The following is a 26,115-nucleotide window of genomic DNA, read 5'->3' as shown; positions in this document are numbered from 1 at the left end:
GCTTGTGATTGTGCCTTGAGAATTTCCTTTTTTAAAAGCTCCCACCCATCTTGGACTCCTTTTCTCGCTAGCATCGCTTGCCATGGGACCTTACTGATCATTGTTCTGAGTTTATGAAAATCAGCTTTCCTAAAATCCAGGGTATGCGTTTGACTACACTCGGCTTTTGCTTCCCTTAGAACCAAGAACTCAAGTACAACATGGTCGCTTTCCCCCAGAGTTCCTGTAACTGCTACTTTATCCACTAAGTCTTCTCTGTTGGTTAGGATCAAGTCAAGGATAGCCGATCCTCTAGTTCCTTCCTCTACTTTCTGTAGGAGGAAGTTATCTGCCACACAAGTCAGGAATTTCCTGGAGCGGCCATGTTTTGCAGAATTTGTCTCCCAACAAATATCGGGGAAATTGAAGTCCCCCATTACTACTACCTCATGCTTCCTTAAAACATTGGCTATTTGCTTTTCAAAAGTTTCATCCTTGTCTTCTCCTTGATTGGGTGGCCGGTAGTAGACTCCGACCACCAGGTTCCTTTTATTCTTTGCTCCATTTATTTCAACCCAGATGCTCTCGATGGGGCTACCAAGCTCCTCCTCCTGTATTTCTGTGCAGAGATATGTATTTTTCACATACAGTGCAACCCCACCTCCCTTTCTGTTCCTCCTGTTCTTTTTGAACAAGTTATATCCTTCAATTGCTGTATTCCAGTCATGAGAGTCATCCCACCAAGTCTCAGTTATACCTATCAGGCCATAATTTCCCCCTTGTATTAAGAGTTCAAGTTCGTTCTGTTTGTTTCCCATACTCTGAGCATTAGTATATAGACATCGAAGACCATGTGCTTCATAGTCTGGCTTTCTTCCTACATGTGTCTGAAGACTATTATTGGACGCTATCAGAGCTGTTCTCTCTGTTGCAGTGCATGCGCCTATGTCCATTGTTACCCCCAACATTACATCTCCCTTCCCCGTAGGATTCAGTTTAAAGCCCTCCTGATGAAGTTCTTCATGCTGTGGCCAAACACATTCTTCCCATCCTTTGTGAGGTGCAACCCATCCCTAGCCAACAACCCATCTTCCAGGCAGTATAGCCTGTGGTCCCAGAATCCAAATCTCTCTCGTCGGCACCACCTTCGTAGCCAGTCATTCACCCGGAGTATTTTTCGTTCCCTTTCTATCCCTCTTCTAACTACTGGAAGGATGGATGAGAAAACTATCTGGGCCCCAAAGTTCTTGAGTTTCCTTCCCAAAGCTTCAAAGTCTGACGTGATCTCTTCGTAGCTCCGCTTGGCGGTATCATTTGTTCCCACATGGATGAGAAGAAAGGGATACCTGTCAGTGGGCTTTATGAGTGCAGGCAACCTTTCAGTCACGTCTCTAATCTGTCCTCCCGGGAGACAACATACCTGGCGAGTCCATGGGACTTCGCGACATACTTGGGTCTCGATCCCACGCAGCAAGGAGTCTCCCACTACTACCACTCTTCTCTTCTTCTTCTTGTAAGCCTGGGTTTCATCGCCTCTGTTTGACTGACCTTTAGCCTCTTGCTCACTCTCATGCAGGTTCCCCTGTGATTCTTCCTCTGCAGGCTGTCCTCCAGTCTCATCCGCAAGTACCTGGAATCGGTTCCACAGCTCCACTGCTTCCACTGGTGCAGAGTGGCGTCTAGTTCTTCTTCTCCTAACTGTCACCCTTTTCCAAGGAGTATCCTCTATTCCATTTTTCTTCACCTCAGCATTTCCCACTGCCTCATCTTGCTGTTGCTCTTCAAGCTTCTGGTCTGCCCTTTGCTGCTGTAGTTCCCCCATTCTGTCCAAGAACTCTTCGTGTTCTCTTATTCCCCGGAGGGTCGACAGTTGCCGCTCCAGTCCACTTACTTTTTCCTCCAGCAGCGTGATCAACTTGCACTTGTTGCAGGTGTAGGCCATGTTGTTCTCAGGCAAGAAAACAAACATTGCACACACCTTGCAGGTCACCACCACTGGAGAGTCTTGTCCTTCCATAGCCTCTTTTCCCTTTTTGTGTCTAGCTTTGTGATTGTTCTAGACTAGCCTGTGCCTGCTCCTCTACTCAGTAGAGGTTAAAAGCAGAGTCCCACTGGTGTGAAAGTGTGTGTTACAAGACAAATAAATGGAAAAAAGTTAGTTAAAATAAAAAATAAAAATAATTAAAAAAAATGTTAGGGGCCTCCCCCTTGACCTCCCCTGCCGAACTCCCCTGGCCAACTCCTGTTTGCTCCCCCTGTTTGCTCCCCCTGTTTGCTTGCTCTCTGGGAGCTTGCCTGCTTCTGTAGTCCCTGGACCAGCTGGAGCAGCTTGCTCTGCTCTGCTCTGCTCTGCTCAGCTGGGAGGCGGGAAACAGACTGAAGCTTCCCGCCCAGTCAGCTGCTGGGAGTACTCAGGCCACACCCCTCCAATTCAGTTGGAGCTCTCAGAAGCACCTGGTGAGCTCACAGCCAATCAGAAGGATAAAGGGCAGCGCCCTGGGCTTCCTGCAACCCACTTACCTCTTAGCCTCTGTCTCCTTTGTCTCCTTTGTCTCTTCAACCACTGCAACTCCCCTGGCCAACTCCTGTTTGCTCCCCCTGTTTGCTCGCTCTGTTCGCTCGCTCTCTGGGAGCTTGCCTGCTTCTGTAGTCCCTGGACCAGCTGGAGCAGCTTGCTCTGCTCTGCTCTGCTCAGCTGGGAGGTGCGAAACAGACAGCTGGTTTGAGCTAGAACTCAAAACCAGTAAGTTGGGTTTTTTTTTTTCTTTTTGGAAACTACATTTAAATGAGGCTTATTTCAACACATGAAATTAAGAGAATGAAACAAAATTCCCATATCCTTCGACATCAAGAGCTGACTACAGTTCAGAAAAACATACAAAATCTCAAGGGCCTTACAATATGAAAACAGATATCTCCTTCTCCATCCTTTTTCCCAGCACCATCCCCTCATCCCTTATAGGAGCCCAGAGAGAATGACATTGGGACCTGCTTTTGCTTCACCCTCTCTTAGAAAATTTAATGTGTAAAGAAACTTGATGGCATTTGTTTGGCTGGGCTTTCTGTTGGTATTGTTCTTTGTATTTGTGTATATGCTTCTGTGTTACTGGTCTAAATCAGGCAAACGCAAAGGGCTGTATCCAGCGGTGTCCATCTGCCAGCAGAACAGACACCACTAGCGGAACAGTTTCCTGTCCCCCTGCAGCCCCATGTGCCTGGAAGCTTGGAGGGCCTTCTGGAGCAGATTTGGGGAGGCGCACTTAGGGGTGCAGTGGGAAGCAGAGGAAGTGGATGTCCTGTTGTGTGAGTGGAAGCTTGTTCGCATGGCACTGGATGTAGCCAAAATATTGCTACCTTAGACCAGTATTTAAATATCCAGGTTTTCAGAGTCATTTGTCTTCATAGTGAAAGTTGTGCACAAAACCAATGCTATCTTCGATATTTATAACACATACTATATCACTGGTTTCTATAACACACATGCCATCAGTATTTACTTCTGCATTACAATGCTTACTGCTGTTTCAGTACTGCACGGATTAATTCATGAAGAATTTGGCTTTTAGTTCTGAGCCTTTGTGCTTCAGTGCTATCCAGTGGCCTGCGTTTATCATAGGGTTGGCGGAGAATTTCTCCACGAATCTTCGGGAGGCCGAGTGCCGACGCATTCGGCCCCCCGAAAGTGTTGGGAAAATTCTCCGCCGGCCCCCCGCGCCCCCCCCCAGGATGGGACTTACCTTCGGCGAATGTCCCTCTCGGCGGCAGGTCCCAGCGGCGGTTCGGCGGGGGCGGGGGCGGCGGCCGGTCTCCCAACCGGCTGCCACCGCCGCCATTGCAAAAAAAAAAAAGTAAAGTAAAAAAAAACCACACACACCCGTGATGGGCTACGTAACGATTTACGTAGCCTATCACGGCTAGATTTCCAAAGTCAGCCGTGATAGGCTATGTAATCATCACGTAGCCTATCACGGCTGACTTTGGGGGGGGGGGGGAAAAGTGCGTACGCAAATGGCAGCTCCCATGGGGACTGCCATTTGCGTTCCTTATTTTGGCACGTCTAGTCTACGTAAAGATTTACGTAGACTATGGCGAAAATAAGGGCACGCTATTTGCGTTGCCCTTATTTTCGCCATAGTCTACGTAAATCTTTACGTAGACTAAACGTGCCAAAATAAGGAACGCAAATGGCGGTCCCCATGGGAGCCGCCATTTGCGTACGCGCTTTTTTTTTTCAAAGTCACCCGTGATAGGCTACGTGACGATTTACGTAGCCTATCACGGCTGACTTTGGAAATCTAGCCGTGATAGGCTACGTAAATCGTTACGTAGCCTATCACGGGGGTGTGTGTGTTTTTTTTACTTTTTTTTTCGCGGCCGGGTAGACGGGGTGCTCCTACCTGGCCTGAATTTCGGCCGGGCAAGGCAGGGCGCCTCCCCCCCCTCGCCTGAACTTCGGGGGGAGAAGCGAAGCGCCTCCCCCCCACCACGAAGCAAGCTGCGGGATGAGGTAAGTCCCTTTCGTCCATCCCTAGTTTATCACAACAGTTCAGGTCATTACAGTGACACCCTCTAGGTATGCTACCAGGAAATTGTCCTCTTGTTGACTTTTGGAAACTGTGAAGCATCCTACATTTAGGAATCATTCAGAGCACTTGGCTTTTGAGTGGCAGATGCCTAGGAATCTGTTCTGCAGAAAAAGAAAAGCTTACAGATGAATGTGTGTTTGTATTTTAAGTTTGTTACATCAGGAAGTCATCTTCAGGAACTCACAATTAAGTTTAGTTAATTCATAGTTACTTCCTGCATTTATTTTTACAGGACACAATATGTGCTCTCAGGAGTCATTTTTAAGATGTCAGAAAGTAACACAAGTGCCAATTTCAGTAAAAAGATCCACAAACATTCAAAATGCTTCTAGAAGCATGCTTTGCATGTAGCTCTCTCCAAAATAATGCACCTACATGTCATTTTCATACTTATTTTGTAAACAGACAGGTGTGACTTCCAAAATACGTCTTCTGAAAGTAATGCTGGAAGCAGGTCTTACTAGCTGCTAGCACCTGTCACAGAGGAGAAAGGACTGAACATGTCTGTTAATGTTCCATTCTGCAAATGGTACTTGTATATTTGCTTTTGCATTCAGGGCTCTGTGTCTAATATTTTGACCCTTTCTGCCCCATCTTCAATTTCGTAGTAGTAACTATTGATGTGCTCATAGTATACTTTGTTGATATCTAAGCCAAGGTTTTTCTCTGAGTCTTTCTCTCTGACTAGCATGATCTGGCACTCTGACATAGCTCCAATAATGAAGGGGAGGATTTATTTGGTAGCATTTTAATGAATCCTGTGGAGCCTTGCATTTATAAACTTCCATTTGCCAAGGGAAAATCACATCCGCTGTGTGACAAACATGTTCAGCTGAAATGCTTTTTATTAAAATGTAATCATGCGTATTTATACATTTCATTTTAATAAAAAACCTGCCATACATCTAACAAAACCTAGTAAATTAGAGCTGTATATAAAGTTCCAAAATAGCCATACAACAGGAAATCTTTTACTGCAACAGGTCCTAAATAACGTTACACTGAAATGGATACACAGACAGATGGAAAATTTCATTCCGCAGCAGGTAGAGTTTCACTGTAGCCCAATGCTGAAGTAATACTTAAAAGAGTACTCTTTTTCCAGTGGTAGTGAACTGAAAATGAATGTGTGTGTGCCACCAAGCAATGTGGAAGAGACAATGCATTGTTCTTCATAAATACATATGTTGAAACTATGTATCCTGAAGTCTAGTTTTAGGATTATTCAAATTCATTTCTCCCAGAGAAAAAATGTTATTGGGCAAGTAGATTAATCTTGAAGTTAGGTATCAGAGATTCCAAGGCTTGAAACGCAGCTTATAGTGCAACTGTGAGCAATGTGTACACAGAAAGCAACAGGAATATGTAACATCTGTTCGTGCAACTGCCAAGCAAAATAAAGTTTCTTTACTGGCCAGACATGGGAGCTGGCCTTCTGCACTTACCTGAGTAATGGAGCTGTACCTTCTGCTGTCTGCATTTCAGGCTCTGGGTACAGCCACTTGAGCTTAGGGACCCTGAGCTGGAGAGCACATCTTCCAGATCTAGGTTCAGGTACGGCTGCCAGGTGCATAATAGCCACAAGAATTGGTGGTAGTGGAAAGATGGGACAGGACTCGGAATGACTCCTTTTATTGTCATCTTAAAAGCCTTTTGGCTCCTATGAATGTGGCTACACCATCACAACCATACATACCAGAGTTCCTGTAGTAATTTGTAAGAATGTACATTTTTTTCTGTCAGTCTTTTAACACCCCAAATAAATCTGCTTTGAAATGTTGACCTCTTTATTGTTATTGACTCAGTTTAAATCTTGATCTAAAGGTATTTAAATTACCTTTATCCAAAGGATATTTATTTATTACATTTATATCTGGTCTTTCCTCAAGTGATATTGTGGTGTGTTAAGAATCCATATGCAAATCTGTAAATTCCATTCTTACTCATGAAACTGCTTACCCTAACACTGAGACCAGAACATTGATCAATTTGGAAGAGGATGGCTGGCTCGCATATGAATGTATATAACACTTGTTTATGTACAGTGGAATGTGTGAATTGTCACCTGCGTAAAGTATTTTATTGGAGCTGACAACTGCTGATATATCAGTAATCTAACTGTGGCAGAGGTTCACAACTGAAAGGATTCTGAGGCTAGCTTTCACATTTGGATCAACACAGTACATGCACAGTACATTGCTGCATTAACCATGGGAAAGCCTTTTTGTCACCACCCCAGTGTTTTTTCTTTTAAACCATTTTGTATTGACCACCTTTTCCTCCTTCCATCCTATGCCATGTGCTTTCTTCACTATTTGTAAACCCATTTCTGTCTTCTCTTTCCATAGTGCATGCACAAGCTCACTCTGTCTGCTATACCACTGCGCAGCTCCCTCCCCCTTTCTCACTCTCTGCCCCTCTACCTCCATCTCTCAGTTACTCCCTTTTATTTTTCTGGTTCCCAAGTACTCAGGTCTCCCTTCACCCCCATCTTTCAACTCTCACCAAAATAGCTGCTGCTTACTCCCATTGCAAGAAATGGGCTTCCCTGTACTCCATGATGGTCCAGAGCCCCAAGATTATGACAGCGCACACAGAATGGAAGCCCCTTCAAACAGCCCATGCAGATAGCTGAGCTCTGAACATGGTTGGGCACCACTACTGAAGTGGAAGTTGCCTAAATGCAGCAACTGAAATAGATGTTGTGAAGCTGTATCTGGGCAGACAAGGCAGTGAAGGAACACAAGCACGAGGAAAACTTTGGACCTGTAAAGTGGGTTCAGAGTAAGGCATAGTGCCAGGAGTGGATCACAAGGAATGGGCAGCATGGCATGCAGACCTCAAGTGAATCACGGGTGAGCAAGGATGTCTGTGTATGCTGGGTCTTGTGATCACATGGAAGGCCTAGACTTGAGGGTAATTATAGGGTACAGGCAAAGAACAAAAAAGATCACAACTCTGGGTGTGCTTGGGCTGGGTTCAGACAAAGGACTCTATAGTTTGCCTCCTGAAGTAAATAGAAACCTTCCTGAGATTCCTGCTTTCATTATTGAGTTTGGGCTGGTTAATTATGCATTACAAAGTCATGCCTCCAATGGAGGTGCCTTAACTTTAAGAGTTGCTAGTGACTGCTAATGTCTTTTCCAGACATTAGCAAAGACTGTTCAGGATTGGAACATATTTCCCATCAAGACTTTAGATGAGACCAGTTTAATTTACCTTTTTAAGTGGCTTCACTGTGGTTGTCACTTGGTAGATAAGAAGGTATCTGCATGGGAGCAACTCCTATTAATAAAAGTACAGTATAGAACACATAGGTTATGAACTTTAATTACATCAGGTGCCTGTAGCTTATACATTACCATCCAGAACCTTTTGCTCCTGGCACCGTGAGTCTCTCTCACAAACAACCTCCTGGAACAACATAGATAGGCAACATGGTACCCTCCCAATGTTTTGGACTGCAGCCTTGAACATTTCCAGCGAGCATGCCCAATCATCAGTGATTATGGGAGTTGTAGTCCAGAACATCTGGAAAGCACCTGGTTGCCTACCCCTGCTCTAGCCAATGTGCTAGCAGATAGGGTGATGCCTACAAATAACTCATGGAAGGCAGCATAACCGTATAACAGTATATATTGTACTGCAGTTGAAAAGTGTTCATGAATATCTTTTAGGGGTTAAGGCAATTATTCCATGACTGTACAATATATATTGCATTCTATGCCTTGGACGCTGTGTAATCCAACAGGATATTTCACCAAGGCTTGATGTGGAATTCAAGCAGTTAGCTGTCATTGGTGTTATGTATAGTGACAATTTTCAGGGAGCCTTTATGCTGACAACATTGGCTCTTTCATTTGTCTGCCTATCCTGGAAAGAGACCTGATTTGTTCTTTTTTGCTCATAGATTTCTCTGCAACCAAATTCATGTGGTGTTCTGAAGACAGGAATGCCAGCCACCAAACTGCTTTGCTTTAATGAAGGAGGCAAAAGGTGGTGTGTGCGCGTGCGCATTGTGTACCTGCGTGTGCACACACATGCCCATTTTGCCACAATTCACAGTAAGGAACAAAAGCAGTTATTTTTTGCACTAATTTAAATTCAGCAGCTATATCTCCTTCAGATCTTTATTGCATCCAGAAAGATAGATCTGGCCCATTTGAAAGTGGAAATTGAGATGCTTACAAAATTACCAAGAAATAGAGTGCTGACTGACAGTGTTGCTATACTCCATCATTGCTGCAGATCAGAGTGATAATTGTGAAGTGGAATGTATGCTTGTGGATTTATATGCCTCTGCTCTCTGGGTAATAGCTGCTGTTTATATGCTACCTGCTAATTTGAAATTGAGAGAATTTCCCCTTTAATGCAGAAAGGAGCCAAACAATTTAGCAGAAAGCTTAATCTCACATGACCCTATGCCAGCTTCCATTAAAATAAAATGCACGTCTTACTTAACACGATGTAGATTAAAATCTTCTTTCATTTTAGTGTTTGAATTATTCTCTCAAAGGATGTATCGCATTTAGTGGTCACTGCATTAAAAAATGTAAACTGCAAAAGAACAGCAGTATCAAATGATCAACAGTATCAAATGATACATCAAGTAATAAAAGTTTCACACATTTCAGAAAAAATATCTTAAACAATAAACAACTATGAGGAACATTGGCATAGGAACCCCTGTTTTCCCATGTATTCTTGCTGTACATGGTTATTTTAAAAGTAGAAAATTAATTGAGAAGGACTCATTTTAACCCTTAATCCAAATGTATTTAAATGCAAGTGTTTTAAAGATTCAAATCCACAGTCAAGTGTGCACATTCCTTTCTTAGCCATGAATTACAAAACTTGCCTCAACACTTTGAGTTTTCAACATTGACCGAATTGGAGATGTCTGCGGCTTGAGGCATACATGCATGAGAGTCACTTCATCCCTTAACACTTGATAATACTCAACTGAATGTGTCATTTGTCTTTATTGGAAGATATTGTACTGCAGTTGGCACTGGATGGCAGGGCCAATCCAAGATATTTTGCTGCCTGAGGCAAAGGCACATCCACCCCACCCCCATTCCATGTACAGATGTCAACTAGACTGACAGTTGACACTGGTGATGAGATAGAGTTATTCACCACATCTCAAGCTAGAGTAGAAGATCCAGAGAAGCCACGTGGCACACAGCACTGCCTTCCAACAGCTTGCTGCTGCTTCACCCCCCACCCCACCCCTCAGCATCTGCTGCCCCATTCTGCTTAAAGGTAGGACCAGCCCTGTTAGATTATACACAGCATCTGTATGTGGCAATTAATCTGTGATTCACCCATGCTACTGTCAAGAAGTGATGAACATGTATGAACCAGCCCATAATCTATGGAGGAAGCAATCCTATGGCCGCTAGTCAGCGGTTAGACAGTCATAGGATATCTGGTTTTCTGGGAACTAACATCAGAGCCCGTGCTCCGAGGTCAGTTCCTGGAGAACTAACCTTCCCTGCCCTGATGCTGGGAAAGACTGAAGGCAGAAGGAGAAGGGGGCGGCAGAGGATGAGATGGCTAGATAGCATCACCGATGCAATGAATATGAACTTGAGCACACTCCGGGGGAGAGCGGAGGACAGGAAGGCCTGGCGTGCTCTGGTCCATGGGGTCACGGAGAGTCGGACGCGACTGAACGACTGAACGACAACAACAAACCTTCCCTGACTTCCACGCAGGCAGCGCGGAAAAGCCCCATGCTCCTTGCTCGCAAGAGGAGTGTGGAGAGGCCGAAATGGGGCATTCCAGGGCAGGGAGGGTGGAAATGCCTGTAAGACACTTCCCACGTGTCATATGGCAGCCTCCTCCCCCACTCTGTCCTCCTGCAGCTAGACAGCCGCAATCGACTGTCTAGCCAAAAACGCAGAAAAGAAATGCAGAGGGAATGATCCCCTCCATGCTTCTCCTGCCCAGCATTGGATAGGCAGTCGCCTCTGAGTTTGGAGGCAGCCGCCTATCTGCATAGGATTGCACCCTTAGCCTCCTATTCTGGGTCTGTGAGCCATTTCTTGCGAAATGTTTCAAAAGGACTGCATGAAAGTAAGGCTGTGGATTAATCTATTTTGATACCTAAAACTAGTTATGTTGCATTGGAACAAAGTGAGACCAATTTGCTATTAGAAACCATAAACCATATCCTCTGATAATTTCCCATCGCTACTGCAACTTCATTTGAAAGTCAAATCGGGCCAGTTTGTGTAAGTTTGAGATTTTGAGAACCTGTATAAATGGAGGAGCACGGATCTAGTGGATCATTAGGAGAGAGCTGTCCAAAGTCAGGATTGTGAGGACTATTTTCCCTTCATTTAAAGCAGGGGTGGGCAACTTATGGCCCTCCAGATGTTTTGGCCTACAACTCTCATCAGCCCTAGCTAACCTAGCCAATGGTGATGCATGTTGCTAGTTGTAGGGCAAAACATCAGGAGGGCCATAACTTGCTCACCTCTGATTTAAAGAGATCAGTCAAAGTAGTTGATTGAAATGAGGCAACTCTCCCTATTCTTTTTCACTAGCAGGTGAATACCTGACTGTTCCAGCAGGCTTGCTCATCTGGCTTGAGCTGAGTTGCATGTAAACTGTACTTGTGAATTGTTTCTCTGTACCTATGTAAGTTTTATAATGGTTGTTTTATTTATTTAAGTGTGTTATAGTGTGTGTATGTGTGTGTGTGTGTTGTGCAACACCTTGAGAGCCATGTAGTATAAAAAAAATGTTATAAATATATTTTGATGATGATGAAAGCAATAATAAATATGAATTTTAAAGGGTTGAAGCAGGAAGAGGAACCAGCATCTAGATTAGAGGCATGAAACCAGGAAGTCAGTCTGTAAGAGAGAATGATAATAGAGCAAGGTTGGGTTCACAAGAGCTTGACAAGATGCAAGGCAGAAATGACTGCAACTGCTGGACTTAGCAATGCAGGTGCAGAGCAGTCAAGTCTAGGAAGCGAGTAGAAGGATATCTGGGCAGAGAAATTGGGGGTCTGTGACAGCTGGGCAGTGGTCTGCCCCATCTACCCAAAGTGACAGCCTACCCCTGCAGGTAACTGTGTCTTGTTCAACAACATAAGCAAAAGCTTCTGATCTCCTCCTCACATCTGCACAAGAGGAGGGGAGGGAAAAGTGAAGGAGCCCAAGGCTTGTGCAGGCTCATGCACATAGCAGAAAAACATAGTTTCCTGTTAAGTCTGAATCCACCTTCTACTTAGTACATAGGTTAACGCAATCATTTACAGTAATTGGTGTTTAGAACCAGTGAGCTGAACACAAGAATAATTATATATTGCCCCCCTTCCCTATATGATGCACTTGAATCCACTCCATTAAGGACTTATATAGGCATATGGTATACAGTTTTAAGTTGCTATTAATTCAGTAACATCTATGCAGATAAAAAAAACTAGCACATCAGAGAGAAAGATTCTAGATAAGTTCACTCCATGCTGTTCTACTTTTGTACTTTCGGTGAGTATTTTTATTCTGAAGAACCTTTTTTCAAAAAACACCTCAAGGAAGGTAGAACAATAGGAAATGAATGGAGCTAGCATCTTTTCCCTAATATGCAAGTTTTTAAAAATATGTACTGGCAAAGTTTAGGCCTAGATATGAACGTTGAGGGCTCATATCAAAGAAGAGGTGAGCAATACCAGACCACCAATTCAGACCAAAATACTTGGATTTTATTCCAAGCTGGAGAAGATTTCACAGTTTATCCCCTACCCATTCACCTAGTCTCCAAACCCCGTCCCCTGCCCACTTCCTTTTAAACTGCATTTAACTGGCTGGTTCAGTTGGCAGCAGGAAGCAGTTGCTGGGAAAGGGAAGGCAGGGAGGAAAAGGGGTGGAATGTCCAGAAATCGCTGGTGTGGGGAAATGTGGATCATCCACTGATGACACTTGGGACAGGAGGGGGCTTGGGAGTTCATGGGAGAGGGGTAACATATTTGAATTTCTCAGAAATGAGCCAGTGTGGAGAAAATTGCTTGAGTCATTTCCATGTCAGTCTGACATGGGAGCGGGATAGTTCAACCATCTCTAATTCTTTTGCTTTTTTCCTGGGAACAATTTAAAAATAGCATCCCGCCCACCTGCAGCCCGAAGTGGTACCATACCTCATTCTACTGCATGTGTAGACCAGGGCTAACTTTTATAGAATATCCAGAGATTATGACTGCAGACAGTCATCTTGTAAAGTGTGAGACACCATGTTTGGAAAAATAAAGCTTTTCAAAATGTTTTCATTTAGGGAGGATTTTGTCTCCAAATGAAAATTCAGAAATAACTTGGTTCCCCTTTCTTTGACCTAATTCTACCTAGAGTTGGATCTTTTCCCACACCTACTCTAAATGTAAATCTAGCTTTGGAGGATTCTTCACATTGAAAGTTCATACCTTTTCAGTAAAGGTCAGCTTTCTTTTCTATTCCTTTGATAATAGAAGATTTTCTTTTTATTATCATTAGACTCTAGCATCTAATGCCTTACTAAATTCTACTTTCATAGTATGTTACCCTAGAAGATGTAGCTCAGTTGTTAATCAGCTGACAAAGAGAGCAACTCTGGGAACAGAATAAAAATGAGCTGATTATCAAAAGTGATCCTGGAATAAATGACATTCATTTTTCCATCAATGTCTGTTCGATGTCAGTTCAATATCTACAAGCAAAAAGAAACCTAATTTCCAGAAAGAAACATTTAGAGTGCTATTATTTTCTACATGTCATCCATAATGCGCTAGTATTTTTATTATATTTGGTTCTATAAATGTCAGGGGTGTTTCTGAGCACAGGGAGTGGGATAGTAGTTCAGATTCTAAAGGAGAACTGCCAGACATGGGGGAGGTATTTTCCCAGGCTAGTCCAGACATGACTAGGCAGGCTTCTCAGGTTTCAGAGGTCCACCTGGCAGAGGATCAGGGTCCCTCTTCACCCCCCCCCCCTGAGAGATAATGAACAGGGGGAGGAGGGGTTTGGGGAGTCTGATTTAATAGATGCCAGATGCAGAGCAAAGAGAGAGAAGGGAGGGGTGGAACTTAGATGGTCTACCCCATTGGCCTTGTGTGAAAAACTGCGCTTAGAAGCCTCATGAGAGAGAGAGAGTGAGAGAGAGAGAGAGAGAGAGCTCCCCGGCCCCTTAAGCTAGGCTAGTGAGACCACCTTCCTCTTCAAACGGCGGGCAACTTTCGTAACTACCTTTTGAACCGCCTGAAGGAATTTCTTTGTAGACTGAGAGTCACTGAGAATTTGCATCTGTGTGACGCTGTGAAGTAATGGATTAAAAGCTGCAGACTGAAGCCTCTTGTCTGTGTTTGTTTCGGCGTTTGAAGTTAAGTGGGGGCAAAAGGAATCCTGACAATAAATGCAAGATGGATTATTGGGAAATAAAGCTGTGTACACTTCAAACATGACACATTTCCTAAATAGAAAGTGCTTCTGTGAAGCATGAAGACCATATGAATATCATCATCTTTCTTTCTTACATTTCCCTACCGAGCAATAGCTGAAGCTGTCTGGGTGGTTCACAACAATTATACATCTGTTTTGTTATATGTATATGTACAGTGAAGCTATGATGATCTACATATGGTTTTTGTGTTGTTTTTTTCTTACACAAAACTGCTTTCAGTACTAAAAACTTGACACACTTGAAGCAGTTCTTAGTAGTATGTTTCCCGTGTACGTGGGTCACATTTAATCCTGCATTATTTATTTATTTAATGTTATTTGATGTATTTAAATACTGCTTGTATCTAAAAAATATCTCAAAGCAGTTTATAAAACCTATATATAATTATAAAACCTATACCAATCTATTCAAAACATCAAACCTCTTCATTAAGGACTGTGTCTGATAAGGCAGATCTCAACTGGGAAAGGCTAATAATGGTCCTTTCCAGATGATCTTTTAAAACCTTGTGCTCCTTCTTGACACTAAAACCATCTTCTTTCATGTGATAATCTCCTAGGGATGTACGAAAGTCACTTGCCTTTTCAAAGGGTGACATTCGCGGTGGGGGGGAGGCGCTCCATCCCTCCCCCCGAAATTCTCTCCGGCCGGCTCCGCTCCGCGGAGATTCTGCAGAGCTGCCGGCTGGGGCCACCCGCAGCCGGACATCCGGCCGCTGGGCAGCCTGCAGGGACACAAATGGCGGCTGCTGTAGCCATCGCCATTTGCATCCCTGTATTTTGCCATGATAGGCTACGTAAGTATTTACGTAGCCTATCACGGCAAAAAAAAAAAGCAGACGCAAATGGCGGCCACTACGCCATTTGCGTTCCCTTTTTTCTTTTTGCCATAATATCCTACGTAAATATTTACATAGGCTAAAACAGCAAAACAAAGGGGACGCAAATGGTGGTCGCCGTCGCCATTTGCGTCCGCTTTTTTTTTTTTGCCATGATAGGCTACATAAATACTTACGTAGCCTATCACGGTCTCTGCAGGGACGCAAATGGCGTCCCTACATTAGCTGTGATAGGCTACGTAATTATTTACGTAGCCTATCACGGCTATAATGAGGAAGTGAATGGCGGCTGCAGATGCGGCCACCATTCGCAAGTCAGCGCGGACAGCAGCAGGTAAGTGCTCCGTTTTGCGCGCCTTTCATGGGGGGATGGGGGGGCTTCGTTCCACCATGGATTTCGGGGGGCCGAATGCACTGGCATTCGGCCTCACTGAGATCCGTGGCGGAATTCTCTGACATCCCTATAATCTCCTTGTTCTCTGTCTGTCATCTGACTCATTACTTCAGATCCCTCAACCCAGTGAAGTATTATAGTTGTATTTACTGGCAGCAGGGCTTTTTCTATAGTGGCATCTACCCTATGGAATGTCCTGCCAACTGAAATTCGTTAGGACTCGATATTTATTGTTTTAGTCACCGAGTAAAAATATGGTTATGTAGAATGGTTTTGGTTTTACATCTTTTTTGTTTAATTTGAAGCTACCCCAAGTTTAATTGCTGGTCCCAGATACTCCATTTGTTGATATTTTGTTAATATTTCTGGTTTGGAGGAGGTTAGATGTGATGTATGTTTTCAAATATGTATTATGTTTTTATTTAATGTGTTAGCTAGATGGGACAAGGAGTTACATTTTAAAAATAAATAAAAAATTTAAAAATGATATGCTTGAACTAGAAGCAACCCCAGTGCCATTTGCTTGGATTTTTATTTTTTTTTTAAGGAAGCAATAGTCTTGTTACGGAGGACACAGCCATACTATTTTCCACTTGATATAAAAAAAATCAGGAAGGAAAAATTCAGTGCACTCCAATGCTGGATAGGGAAGTCACAGCTTTCAAAGAACTACAGTTTTAGAAAAGCAAAATGATAATAGGACATTATTGTGGAGGAAGGAAGTAATATTACTGGGTTTTGCTGCCTGTTTTTAAAGGGCTATATGAATTTTCTGGCATTTTAGTTGTATACTGGAGGAGTGATTCACTTCTAAAGAAGTAAAATAAAACATCCTTTCAAAAAATGGAATGGATGTTATTGGGGAAGGTTGTATTAGGCATCCCCACAGCAGAAGTGCTACCTGGTGGCACTCAAAAGGACATAATTTAGGAGATGAAGGGGAGACATCCACTTTGTCTTGGCAAGTGATTTTTTTTTTTAAATAATTTTAAAGATTTGCAAGCCACCTTTAATGTAAAAACCTTCTCAAGGCAGCTTCCAAAATAAAATACAAATAACGGTGAACCTAAAACATTAGCAAGACCCAATGATAATAAGAACATCAAAAAATAACCAAACGAATATCCCCTTTTTTCTGTGCTGTTCTTTGGCAATGAAACTATCTCAGTGCAATGTGGCAAATTAGGATCCATTGGAATGCTCTCTTGAGTGCAGGTCAACATTATAGTGCTCTCAATGGGATGCATGTTTTAATGTGCTTTCCAATGTGCATTCTAGCATAACTAAGAGCTAGCTCATAGCTTCAGTGTAACGGCGATGCCTTCAATGATGCCACCACATAGCCATATCTGAGTGGCTCTGAGACATCATTACAATCAGCAATCATTTAGTGAGTCATCATGAATGGAAAAGAAGCCCTATTACAGTACTCAAATGCTGCTGAAGACTGTAGCTTAGCTGTGAATAATCTCAAAAACAGAACAGTGGAAGGTTTTGGGGTGTGCTTTTGCAGCTGTGCCATGTACCACTTCCCTATGACTTGGGGGGCTTTTTTAGTATTTAATTTCTGTACCGCCCAATGGGCGAAGCTCTCCAGGCAGTTCACAAAAATTTAAACTATAAAATACTGTATAAAACAATATAAAATATGAAAGCTTAAAACTATAGTATAAAACTACAACCAGAATAAAACCTAGCAGTAATGCAGAGATTTAAAATACAGATTTAAAACAGCAGAGTTAAAAGACTAGAGTGCTAAAATGCTGGGAAAATAAAAAGGCCTTCACCTGGTGCCGAAAGGACTACAATGTAGGTGCCAGGCACACCTCTAGGGAGCTCATTCCACAGCCGGAGTGCCACAGCAGAATAGACCCTCTTCCTGGTAGCCACCTGGTAGGTTGCCAATATTAATAAATAATTATACTCAAGGTCTGTTCCGGTAGTGTCACTGCCATCATTCTCCATTTGCCGTACTCCTCTGGGTAGACTAGAAGCACCCTTGGTCTTTATAAATCTGGACAAAGTAGGCAGGGTTGAGGGTACGGTGTCATGGGGAGGCCTGGGTTTACAGATACAGAACAAGGATAAACATACAAAAGCAAAAGAAACAACCCCTATATACATTAACTCTAACTCTGGCCCATTCAAAGGGTTATACAACTAAGTGTGCATGGGACAAGGATTAGCTTAGGTAGAATCCTCCACCACCTCTCTCTGAGCCTAACCACCTATTCCCAACGGACAAAGGTCAGTCCCAACTGTCAGTGAGCTTGTGCTCTCTCTCCCTCCTCCTGATTCTCCCTGATTCTGTCATAGAAAAGAGGCCTCAGTCTTGATAAACAGCTCCTCAGGTCCAGCTGCCAAACATGCCAGATCACGTTGTTACCTCATCTCTTAAAACAGCCTTCCCCAACCTGGTGTCCTCCGGATATGTTGAACTACGACCCCCAGCATCCCCCAGCCAGCATGGGAGATGCTGGGAGTTATAGCCCAACACATCTGGTGGGTGCCAGGTTGGAGAAGGTGGCCTTAAAACCATATATTTTTCCTCAAATGAGTTGGAGGTTGAGAATGCGACACTGCCAGATCTTGTATACGATCACCTGAAAATGTTAATTGTACCTACTGGTACTTTTGAGGCTGCCTTTTATGGTAATTTATTTTGTAAAATTAAAGCATAGCCTCAGCGATATCTGACTTCGCATTTACTTCTTAAATAATGCTGCCTCAGTTATATCAGACATTGCATATTCATTTTACATTTTTACTAAGCAGTTAAAATAAATGGTTGTATGGATTAGCACAGCTAGACTGAGTCAGCTTCTGATGCATTATTGAAATATTGCCTGCATGAGCAATTTGCAGTCAGAGGGCAGAAATAATTCTGATGAGGTCAATTAGCATTTGGAGTTCTTTTTAGTAGCTTTAATTAAGCACAACCTTATAGCAAGGACATGTATGATCCCCTCCCCCCCCCCACACACACACACAATTTCTTTGTTAATGTGATTTCTAGGAGAGCTAGAATGAGAGAATTTATATCTGCAATAGATTATTTTTCTATTTATTCTTTGCTCTCTAAACAAAGAAGCCAACAAAACACTGCAATGGTGTTTTCCTATAAGCCCACTGATTTACAAGAGAGGCAGAAGGAGATTCAAGCAGGCCACTCCATCAACCAGTCAATTAATATTTACACCCCCCCCCCCCGCAAATCATAGTAATATGATTTCAGGTTGCTGCACTTTTTGATCTCTCCTTTTTGAAACTTTTGAAGTACATTCAGATCTAAGGTCCAATATGCAGAGAGGAGTTATATGTTGGACTCTGTTACCTGGTTCACATGATCAAAATAAGCCACTGTGGTTAAATTGTGGCACATGTCAGTTGCGTGTGGGGCACCATTTCCATTATATCCCCCCCAGGCATGGCTTGTCGTGTAATTTGAACCCAGGCAGCATGGTTTGTTGGAGGGGAAAACAACTCTCCAATAACCATGGGCTGTTTTAGGGTTGGCCTATTTTGACCGTGAGAACTGGCCTTATATATACACTTGTATCTCTTTTTTAATGATCCGCCTTACTTTGCTTTTAAATACTTTTACAAATGAAAAAAGGAACTGAACAGCAAGCATACTGCAACTTTTGATAATCCATTTATCTTGCTGTTTTTTCCAAAGGACACTGGAAAAATATTCAAGGAACCCAAATACTAGATATCTTACAGACAGAATCCTAAGAAATATTCACTGCAATATAGTGATAGAATGTTAGTTTTGTTTTAACATACGCGGACATAATGTAAACACCTTGATCTAATAAGGCCAATCAGTATGCAGAAACAGGTTTTGCACAGGCAGTGATCTGCATCAGTATGCACATCCTGGTCCCATTGAACTGGCTGGCTTCATCTTTTGATGCGGATGGGAGTGCACATCTCCACTGTGAATTGTTCATAATTAAAGCTGCCTGAAGTATTTAACCTAAATGTTCAGAAATCTGAAAATTTCAGTATTTGTAGATGTAATCAATAACCATTATTAAAATATTCTTTTCAGATACCTGGAAGGAAACCATTTATCTGCTGTGCCAAAGGAACTCTCCATGTTCAGACACTTGACGCTGATGTAAGTATTTCAGCATTTGGGGACAGCCCAACAAATATTCTTCCTTTCCATGATGTTGGGGCATTTGTGTTTTGCTTTACAGTCAAAGCGGTGATTGGCAGACACACACACTCATTTAGGGTGCAATCCTATCGACTACTCCCTTGGTGATCAGAAGCCCCTGACATGGAGGCATCCGATCATCTAGTGCAGGGTAGGAGGAATGACAGAGATAATCTTCACCTCCCTGTCATCCCACCCTGCTGATTTTGCTAGAAGGGCTTTTTAGCCTGTCTAGTGAGGGCTCTTCGGAGGGGGAGGGAAGGAGGCTGGAGGAGGCTCAGGATAACTCCTATCCTGGCCTCTCTGGTCTCCTTTCCTCCACTCCCACTGGAACACCCCCTTTCCTCCCCCTCTCAGGTTGCTTTTCCAACCTTGGAGGGCAGCTGGCGCAGTTCTTTCCACACCAGCTGTTTGGGGGGGGTAGATCTCCAACTCACTCTTCTGAGGTCGTAGCGCTGTATCCGACCTCAGGAGTGGAAATCTGAACAATCCAATGGTCCCTGGGATGCTCGCCCAGGGATCATAGGATTGCGCTCTCCTTTATTTATTTATTATAATATTTATATGCCTCCCTATAACAAAAAAAAGTCTTCAGGACAGCTCACACAGTAAAACAGGTTATAATGATAATACAGTAAATTTATTTTATTTAAATGTATTTAAAATATTTTTGGCTGCCTTTAAGGGGAAGACAATACATGATAATACATTTATTGTATTATAATATTGTATTATAAAACAATAACATTGTATTATATAATATTGTATAATACAGAAAATAAAATCCCAATAATAATAAAATGCCCGGAAGAAGACAGATGTTTTTACCTACTGCTAAAAAATTGTGTGCGCCAGGTGAGACTCCTTGCAAGCCCTCTTATAGCCACCAGCCTAACTTCATTCAGCAGGTGCATCCAAAGGAGGGCCTCCAAAGATGACAATAATCTGGACAGGTATGTACGGGACTTGTTCCTTTATATATTCTGGCCCCAAGCTGTTTAAGGATGTAAAGGTCAAAAGCAACACTTTTAATTATGTCTCAAAATGCACTAGAAGCCACTGCAGCTGATGAAGCACTGGAATGATTTTAGCAACCCCTTGTATTTGGTAGCCTAGCATCTCTACTTTGGTCTAACTGATGTTTCTGAACCATTTTTAAAGGTACCCCTATGTACAGTGCATTATAGTGCCTCAGTTCAACCAGAAGGTTACCAGAGCATGGGTCACAGTTACCAGGCTATCTCTGTCCAGAAAGAGTTGCAGCTAGCATAACAACTTCAGCTGATAAAAGGTGCTCCTAACCATTGAGGCCACCTGTGCCCCCAGTGATGATGGATCCAGGAGCACCCTCAAACTGTTGCCGATTTTGGCTGTCTAACCGGAGCGCCTTGGAGTATGTGTGTGTGGGGGAGGCCGGATGGTGCATGGGAAGTGTCAGCACCTGATCCTTCTGGGAGAGGGCAACCCCCTCCAGAACAGTTTGAACACCATTCAGCTGGGCAGATTAACCACCCACTAACAGTTCCCGACTGACCAAGAAAGAGATCTTGGGGTTGTGGTGGACAGCTCGATGAAAATGTTGACCTAGTGTGCTGCTACAATGAAAAAACTAATTCCATTTTAAGCATAATTAAGAAAAGCATCGGAAATAAAACTGCCAATATCATATTGCTCTTATACAAATCTGTAGTGCAACTGCACTTGAAATATTGTGTACAGTTCTGGTTACCGCACCTAAAAAAGGATATTATAGAGTTGGGAGTTACTAGTACTAGTTCCTCTCTACTCAGCACGGTTAGGCCTCATCTTGAGTACTGTGGCTAGTTCTGGGCACCACATTTTAAGAAGGATGCAGAGAAACTGGAGAGGGTTCAGAGGAGGGCAATGAAGATGATCAGGGGACTGGAAACAAAGCCCTATGAAGAGAGACTGAAAGAACTGGGCATGTTTAGCCTTGAGAAGAGAAGACTGAGGGGAGATATGATAGCACTCTTCAAGCACTTGAAAGGTTGTCACAGAGAGGAAGGCCAGGATCTCTTCTCCATCATCCCAGAGTACAGGACACGGAATAATGGGCTCAAGTTACAGGAAGCCAGGTTCTGGCTGAACATCAGGAAAAACTTCCTGACTGTTAGAGCAATATGATTAATTTTTGTGAACCGCCCAGAGAGCTTCGGCTATTAGGCGGTATAGAAATGAAATAAATAAATAAAATAAATAAATATGACAATGGAACCAATTACCTAGGGAGGTGGTGGGCTCTTCCACACTGGAGGCATTCAAGATGAAGCTGGACAGCCATCTGTCAGGGATGCTCTGACTTGGATCCCTGCATTGAGCAGGGGGTTGGACTCGATGGTCTTATAGACCCCTCCCAACCCTACTATTCTGTGATTCTATGAATGGTTCAGAAAAGGACAACTAAATGATGAAGAGGTTGGAGCCATATGAGGAAAGGTTACAACGTCTGGGATTACATTTTGATGGATGCAGGTGGTTTTACCTTCAAAGTGTCTTTCAAATTCGTAAGGACAAACCTTCTAGTGTGACCAATTCCCTTTCAGGGTCAGATCATAATAAACCCATTACGGCTTGTAACAACTCTGCTGGGGACACTGTGAAGATACAACAAAGGTGGAAAAGAACTCCTTCTTTGTCACCGCCACCACCACAGAGTAGGCTTAATAATAAATTCTAACTCATGTTCAGTTTGATTCAGCATGGGTCTTTCTCCACTTGCATTCCAGCCATCGTCTCTCTTTCTTCATTTCCCTCAGCTAGGTATACCAAGGAGCTGGCTTGGCTCTTCCAAAAGGGAGAGGGTGCTTGGCCATATCGTGTCAACCGCCCAGGTCAACTCTGAGTCCCATTGAGTGACGACTGTTTAGAGAGGGGCACCAGCCATACCAACCAGAAAATTCCCAAGAGCTCTCTGGAAACTATTAGCCTCTGGGCTCACAACATTAATAGATCCCCTCCCTTGCAAAGGGGAAACGCTGACAAACATCTAAACCTCAACAGAAGGTGATCCAGTCAGGACAAAGGGATAGATGTTAACTCATCTACTTTCAGATCACACACATGCGTTGTTTGAGGGAATTTCGAAGTATTGTTAATATGGTAGGATCTGTTTCCTCTGGGAACAGAACATATATACTGTACCTAGCCTTTAAACAGACAGCATCAGTCACTGAACATTTTCACTGAGGTTTCGGGACACAATCCTGTATCTATTAGGGGCACATGGTGGAAGGCAAGGTGTGGAGCCTTACAGCCAACCATGCTGCAGCCCGTGGAACAGCAATTGTATAGAACATGCCTGCGACATCCCTATTGGTGTGTGGTGTTTTAAAAGAGCTAGGAGAAAACTGAGAGGAAAGTGTAGTCCATAGCATCCAATTTTGGTTCCTATATTATTTAGCTTAACTGTATGTTTTGTTGGGTGCATTTTATAGCATAATCTACCAGAGGCATTTATTTTAAAAAAATAAAAGATACTGGCATAAAAGCCAGTGTGTCTTTGAAATTTGAAGACTCTCACTAATAAAAGGTACCAGTTTGCCAGTGTTTGCTTTTCTTCTAGCATTGTGGTTACGTTAATGGTCGCAATTCAAAGTGCTGCTCTGAACGTATAAAGCCCTTTACAGGCTTGGGGCCACAGGATCTGAAGGACTACCTCTTCCTATATGTTCCTACCAGTACTTTAAGATTGTCATCAGAGACCCTACTTTGAGTCATCAGACACCTACTTGCATACCGAGGTGCAGTAGGTGGCTACTCATGAGCAGGCCTTCTCAGTGGTAGCCCCCCAGTTGTGGAATGCTCTCCAGAGAGGGCTGCCTGGTGCCTACTTATCCTTTTGGCACCAGGCAAAGACCTTTCCATTCTCACAGGTTTTTTAAATCCTCTTTTTTCTGCTGATATGTTCTGTTTATATGTTCATGGTGTTGATGTTTGTGTTGTATTTTACTTTTAATTGATCATTTTACTGTGCTGCTTTTTTTACTTGTGGTATATGGATTTTGTGGGGCTTTGTGTTTTTTATTCTATATCACCCTGAGAGCAATTTGCTACAGGGTGACTAATCTTGAAAGAAAGAAAGAAAGAAAGAAAGAAAGAAAGAAAGAAAGAAAGAAAGACAGACAGACAGACAGACAGACAAATGCTCTCCTAGAAAATCAGTCCTTGGTGAAAATTTGCTTTGAACTTTGAGATTGTTTTTTGGTTTTAACCTAACTTTGAGGCGGGGGGACTTGTTTTCATTGCATCAATGACCTTTATTATGTGTATTTTTCTTTAGTGACTTGAGCAACAACAGCATCAGCATGTTGGCAAATTACACCTTCAGTAATATGACACAGCTATCAACATTGTAAGTAGTTAGCGGTTCTGGCATCAGCTCTAATTGCTGTTCAATGTGAAGTCAGCTGCATTAAGCAGCAAGCATTTAATTTTTCTAAGTTAGTGAATCCTTCTCTGCTTTGGCTTCAGGAAACCAGTGACAAAGTAATGCAACCTGTGTTCTTTTATTCTCCTAGGATCCTCAGCTACAACAGGCTACGGTGTATCCCAATCCATGCATTCAATGGGCTTAAGTCTCTCAGGGTTCTGTAAGTTTTGCTTGTTCACTGTTTGGGGGTTATACCTTAAAGAGACAGCAGGTGATGGCAGGATTTGCAACGAGCAGATGGCTTTCCCTGGATTCTCCACATCATACACATTTCTGGACAATTAGCTCCAGTATGCTTGCACTGAAATGTAAAATACCGATAACCATTGATCCCGGTGAATGTTGGGGTTTTGTGCAGAGCATGAAATCCTTTTGAGCTGTAAGAAGAGTATTAATTTTGAAGATTCCATAAAAGTAGGCTACTGGTAGCAGGCCCTGTATTACATGCTTCTGTATTGTTTGTAGCAGGATACAGAGCAACCATTACATGGTACATTCTCTCTTACACAGTATAGCAGAAGCTTGTAACTAGAATGGCCAGGAGATCAGTCCAGGAGCCGGTCCAGGAATGATGAGCTCTGTAGCTTCCCTGTGCCTTATTGGCTGGCTGAACACAGTTCCGTGCCTTAGGAAGTAGAGGAAAACTATAGGAAATATTTCCAGCAGCTTCCCTTCTTTTCTGCAACTGGCCTCATATCGCTGTCAGGTGAGAGATGGAAGGTAAACTGCCAGAAGCATATGGGCTGCACTACCCGCATGTTTCTTAAAGCTTCCTCTCTTCTTCCTCCTCACATGCCAGACAGGGTGCCACTCTGAGATACAAACAAGTACTGAGGGCAACATGTGGAAGAGGCAAGGGTAAGTGACAGGCCAGTTGGAGATTGTGTATGGCTGGATGTAGCCAGTGATCTGCCAGTTGGTGGTGCAGTATGAGAATCTGATGTGCTGAAGTCAGTTTCCCACATGATGAGTTCCTGCATAGATCCTTATACCATGATGAGTCTTGTCCCATCATTTGAGAACTCTTGGGAAGTGTTAACTAGTAATTTTCTATGTATATCTAGGAGATAATTCACTATTTCAGCTCCTGTGATTGATGAGCATGCACTTCTTGTTTGCATCTGTGCAAGGGCTAAGAAGTGCAAGCAAATCTAAATTACCTGTATATCCACAGGATGTGGCTTGAATGTGATGCTAAGGGACAGTTTAATAAATCCAGATGCTGGCTCCTTGCTTGTTTGGAAGACCTGCTCAATCATATCGGAATAGGCTGTTGCTCTGAGAGAGATAACATGGAGCTCTTTCACTCCTGTGCAAAAGTGAAATGAAGCAGAAATGAGTGTCTCTCTTTCTGAGTTCTGTGTATTTGGAAGCCTCCAAATTGATTTGATTTATTATGGTCTACAAAACTCTGGTGTCAGCGAGAACCCTCACCACATGTCATCTACGTTGTTATTAAAAATCAATTCTCCTGAGGGGGAAAAGTGCTTCTGAACGACAGTGTGCAATCTGTTAGTGTCATTTATTTATTATCAGGATTCCCAAGAGAATCTCAGTAAGAAATAATCGGCAAAAGTATTTCCAGTTTCTTTTGAGAATGGACACATAGCTCATTGTCTGTCTGGGTTTGATGTGCAGGTAACGGGTTTTTTCATGCATGAACCACTCCTTTCCTAATTGTTTTATTTGCCAGCAAATTCGCTCTATCAATATTAAATAGGAAAATTATCCTGTCAATCAGAATGCACTGCGGACCACTAAATTTAATGATAGGTGTCGTTATGTGTGCCTTCTTCAGCAGCTCAGAGTATAGATTTCTGTTAGCACATCTTCGTACATTGCATTTTTAGCTGATTTTTAAAGCATACACCTAGGGTTTTTTAAGCACACACACCTAAACGTATGAGTGAAACAAAGAGCTGTTACAAACACATTTCATACAGATACACTCATAAGAAAGTTGGGATTGGCTGTAGCTCCTTATTAAGTGGATGTTCTGCAGCTAAACCAGGTTTGTAGAATTACTGTGTGTGAAGATTCCTTGGAAATGCACTGTTGGTCCTTTATTCTGCCAGAAGTAGATGAATGAATCTTTCAAATTTGTTTGTTTGTGGATTTTGTAATGCTTACAAAGCAAAACTGAGATCATACAAAAAATTGTAGCCCACCCATTTTTATACGTTTAACTGTTTTGAGTGTTTATGCACTAAATGTTCAGTGTATAATGAAATTCATCGTTGAATATACTGGGTTGGT

General features: G+C 42.8%; 1 protein-coding gene across 1 annotated transcript in view; it reads left to right on the top strand.

The window, feature by feature from the left end:
• Positions 1-26,115, top strand: part of SLIT3 (slit guidance ligand 3) — a 693,114-nt gene that overhangs the window by 541,243 nt on the left and 125,756 nt on the right. Inside the window, exons 21-23 of the mRNA XM_084838630.1 lie at positions 19,299-19,367; positions 23,710-23,781; positions 23,948-24,019. Coding sequence (XP_084694756.1) covers positions 19,299-19,367; positions 23,710-23,781; positions 23,948-24,019 — 213 coding nt within the window. The remainder of the gene's footprint in view (positions 1-19,298; positions 19,368-23,709; positions 23,782-23,947; positions 24,020-26,115) is intronic.

The sequence above is a fragment of the Heloderma suspectum genome, chromosome 2 (genome assembly GCF_057233095.1).
Source record: "Heloderma suspectum isolate Gila_16-S chromosome 2, 16-S_ref, whole genome shotgun sequence".
Classification (NCBI taxonomy): domain Eukaryota; kingdom Metazoa; phylum Chordata; class Lepidosauria; order Squamata; family Helodermatidae; genus Heloderma; species Heloderma suspectum.
Note: the sequence above shows the minus strand (reverse complement) of the source record. Positions and strands in the feature narration are given on the sequence as shown.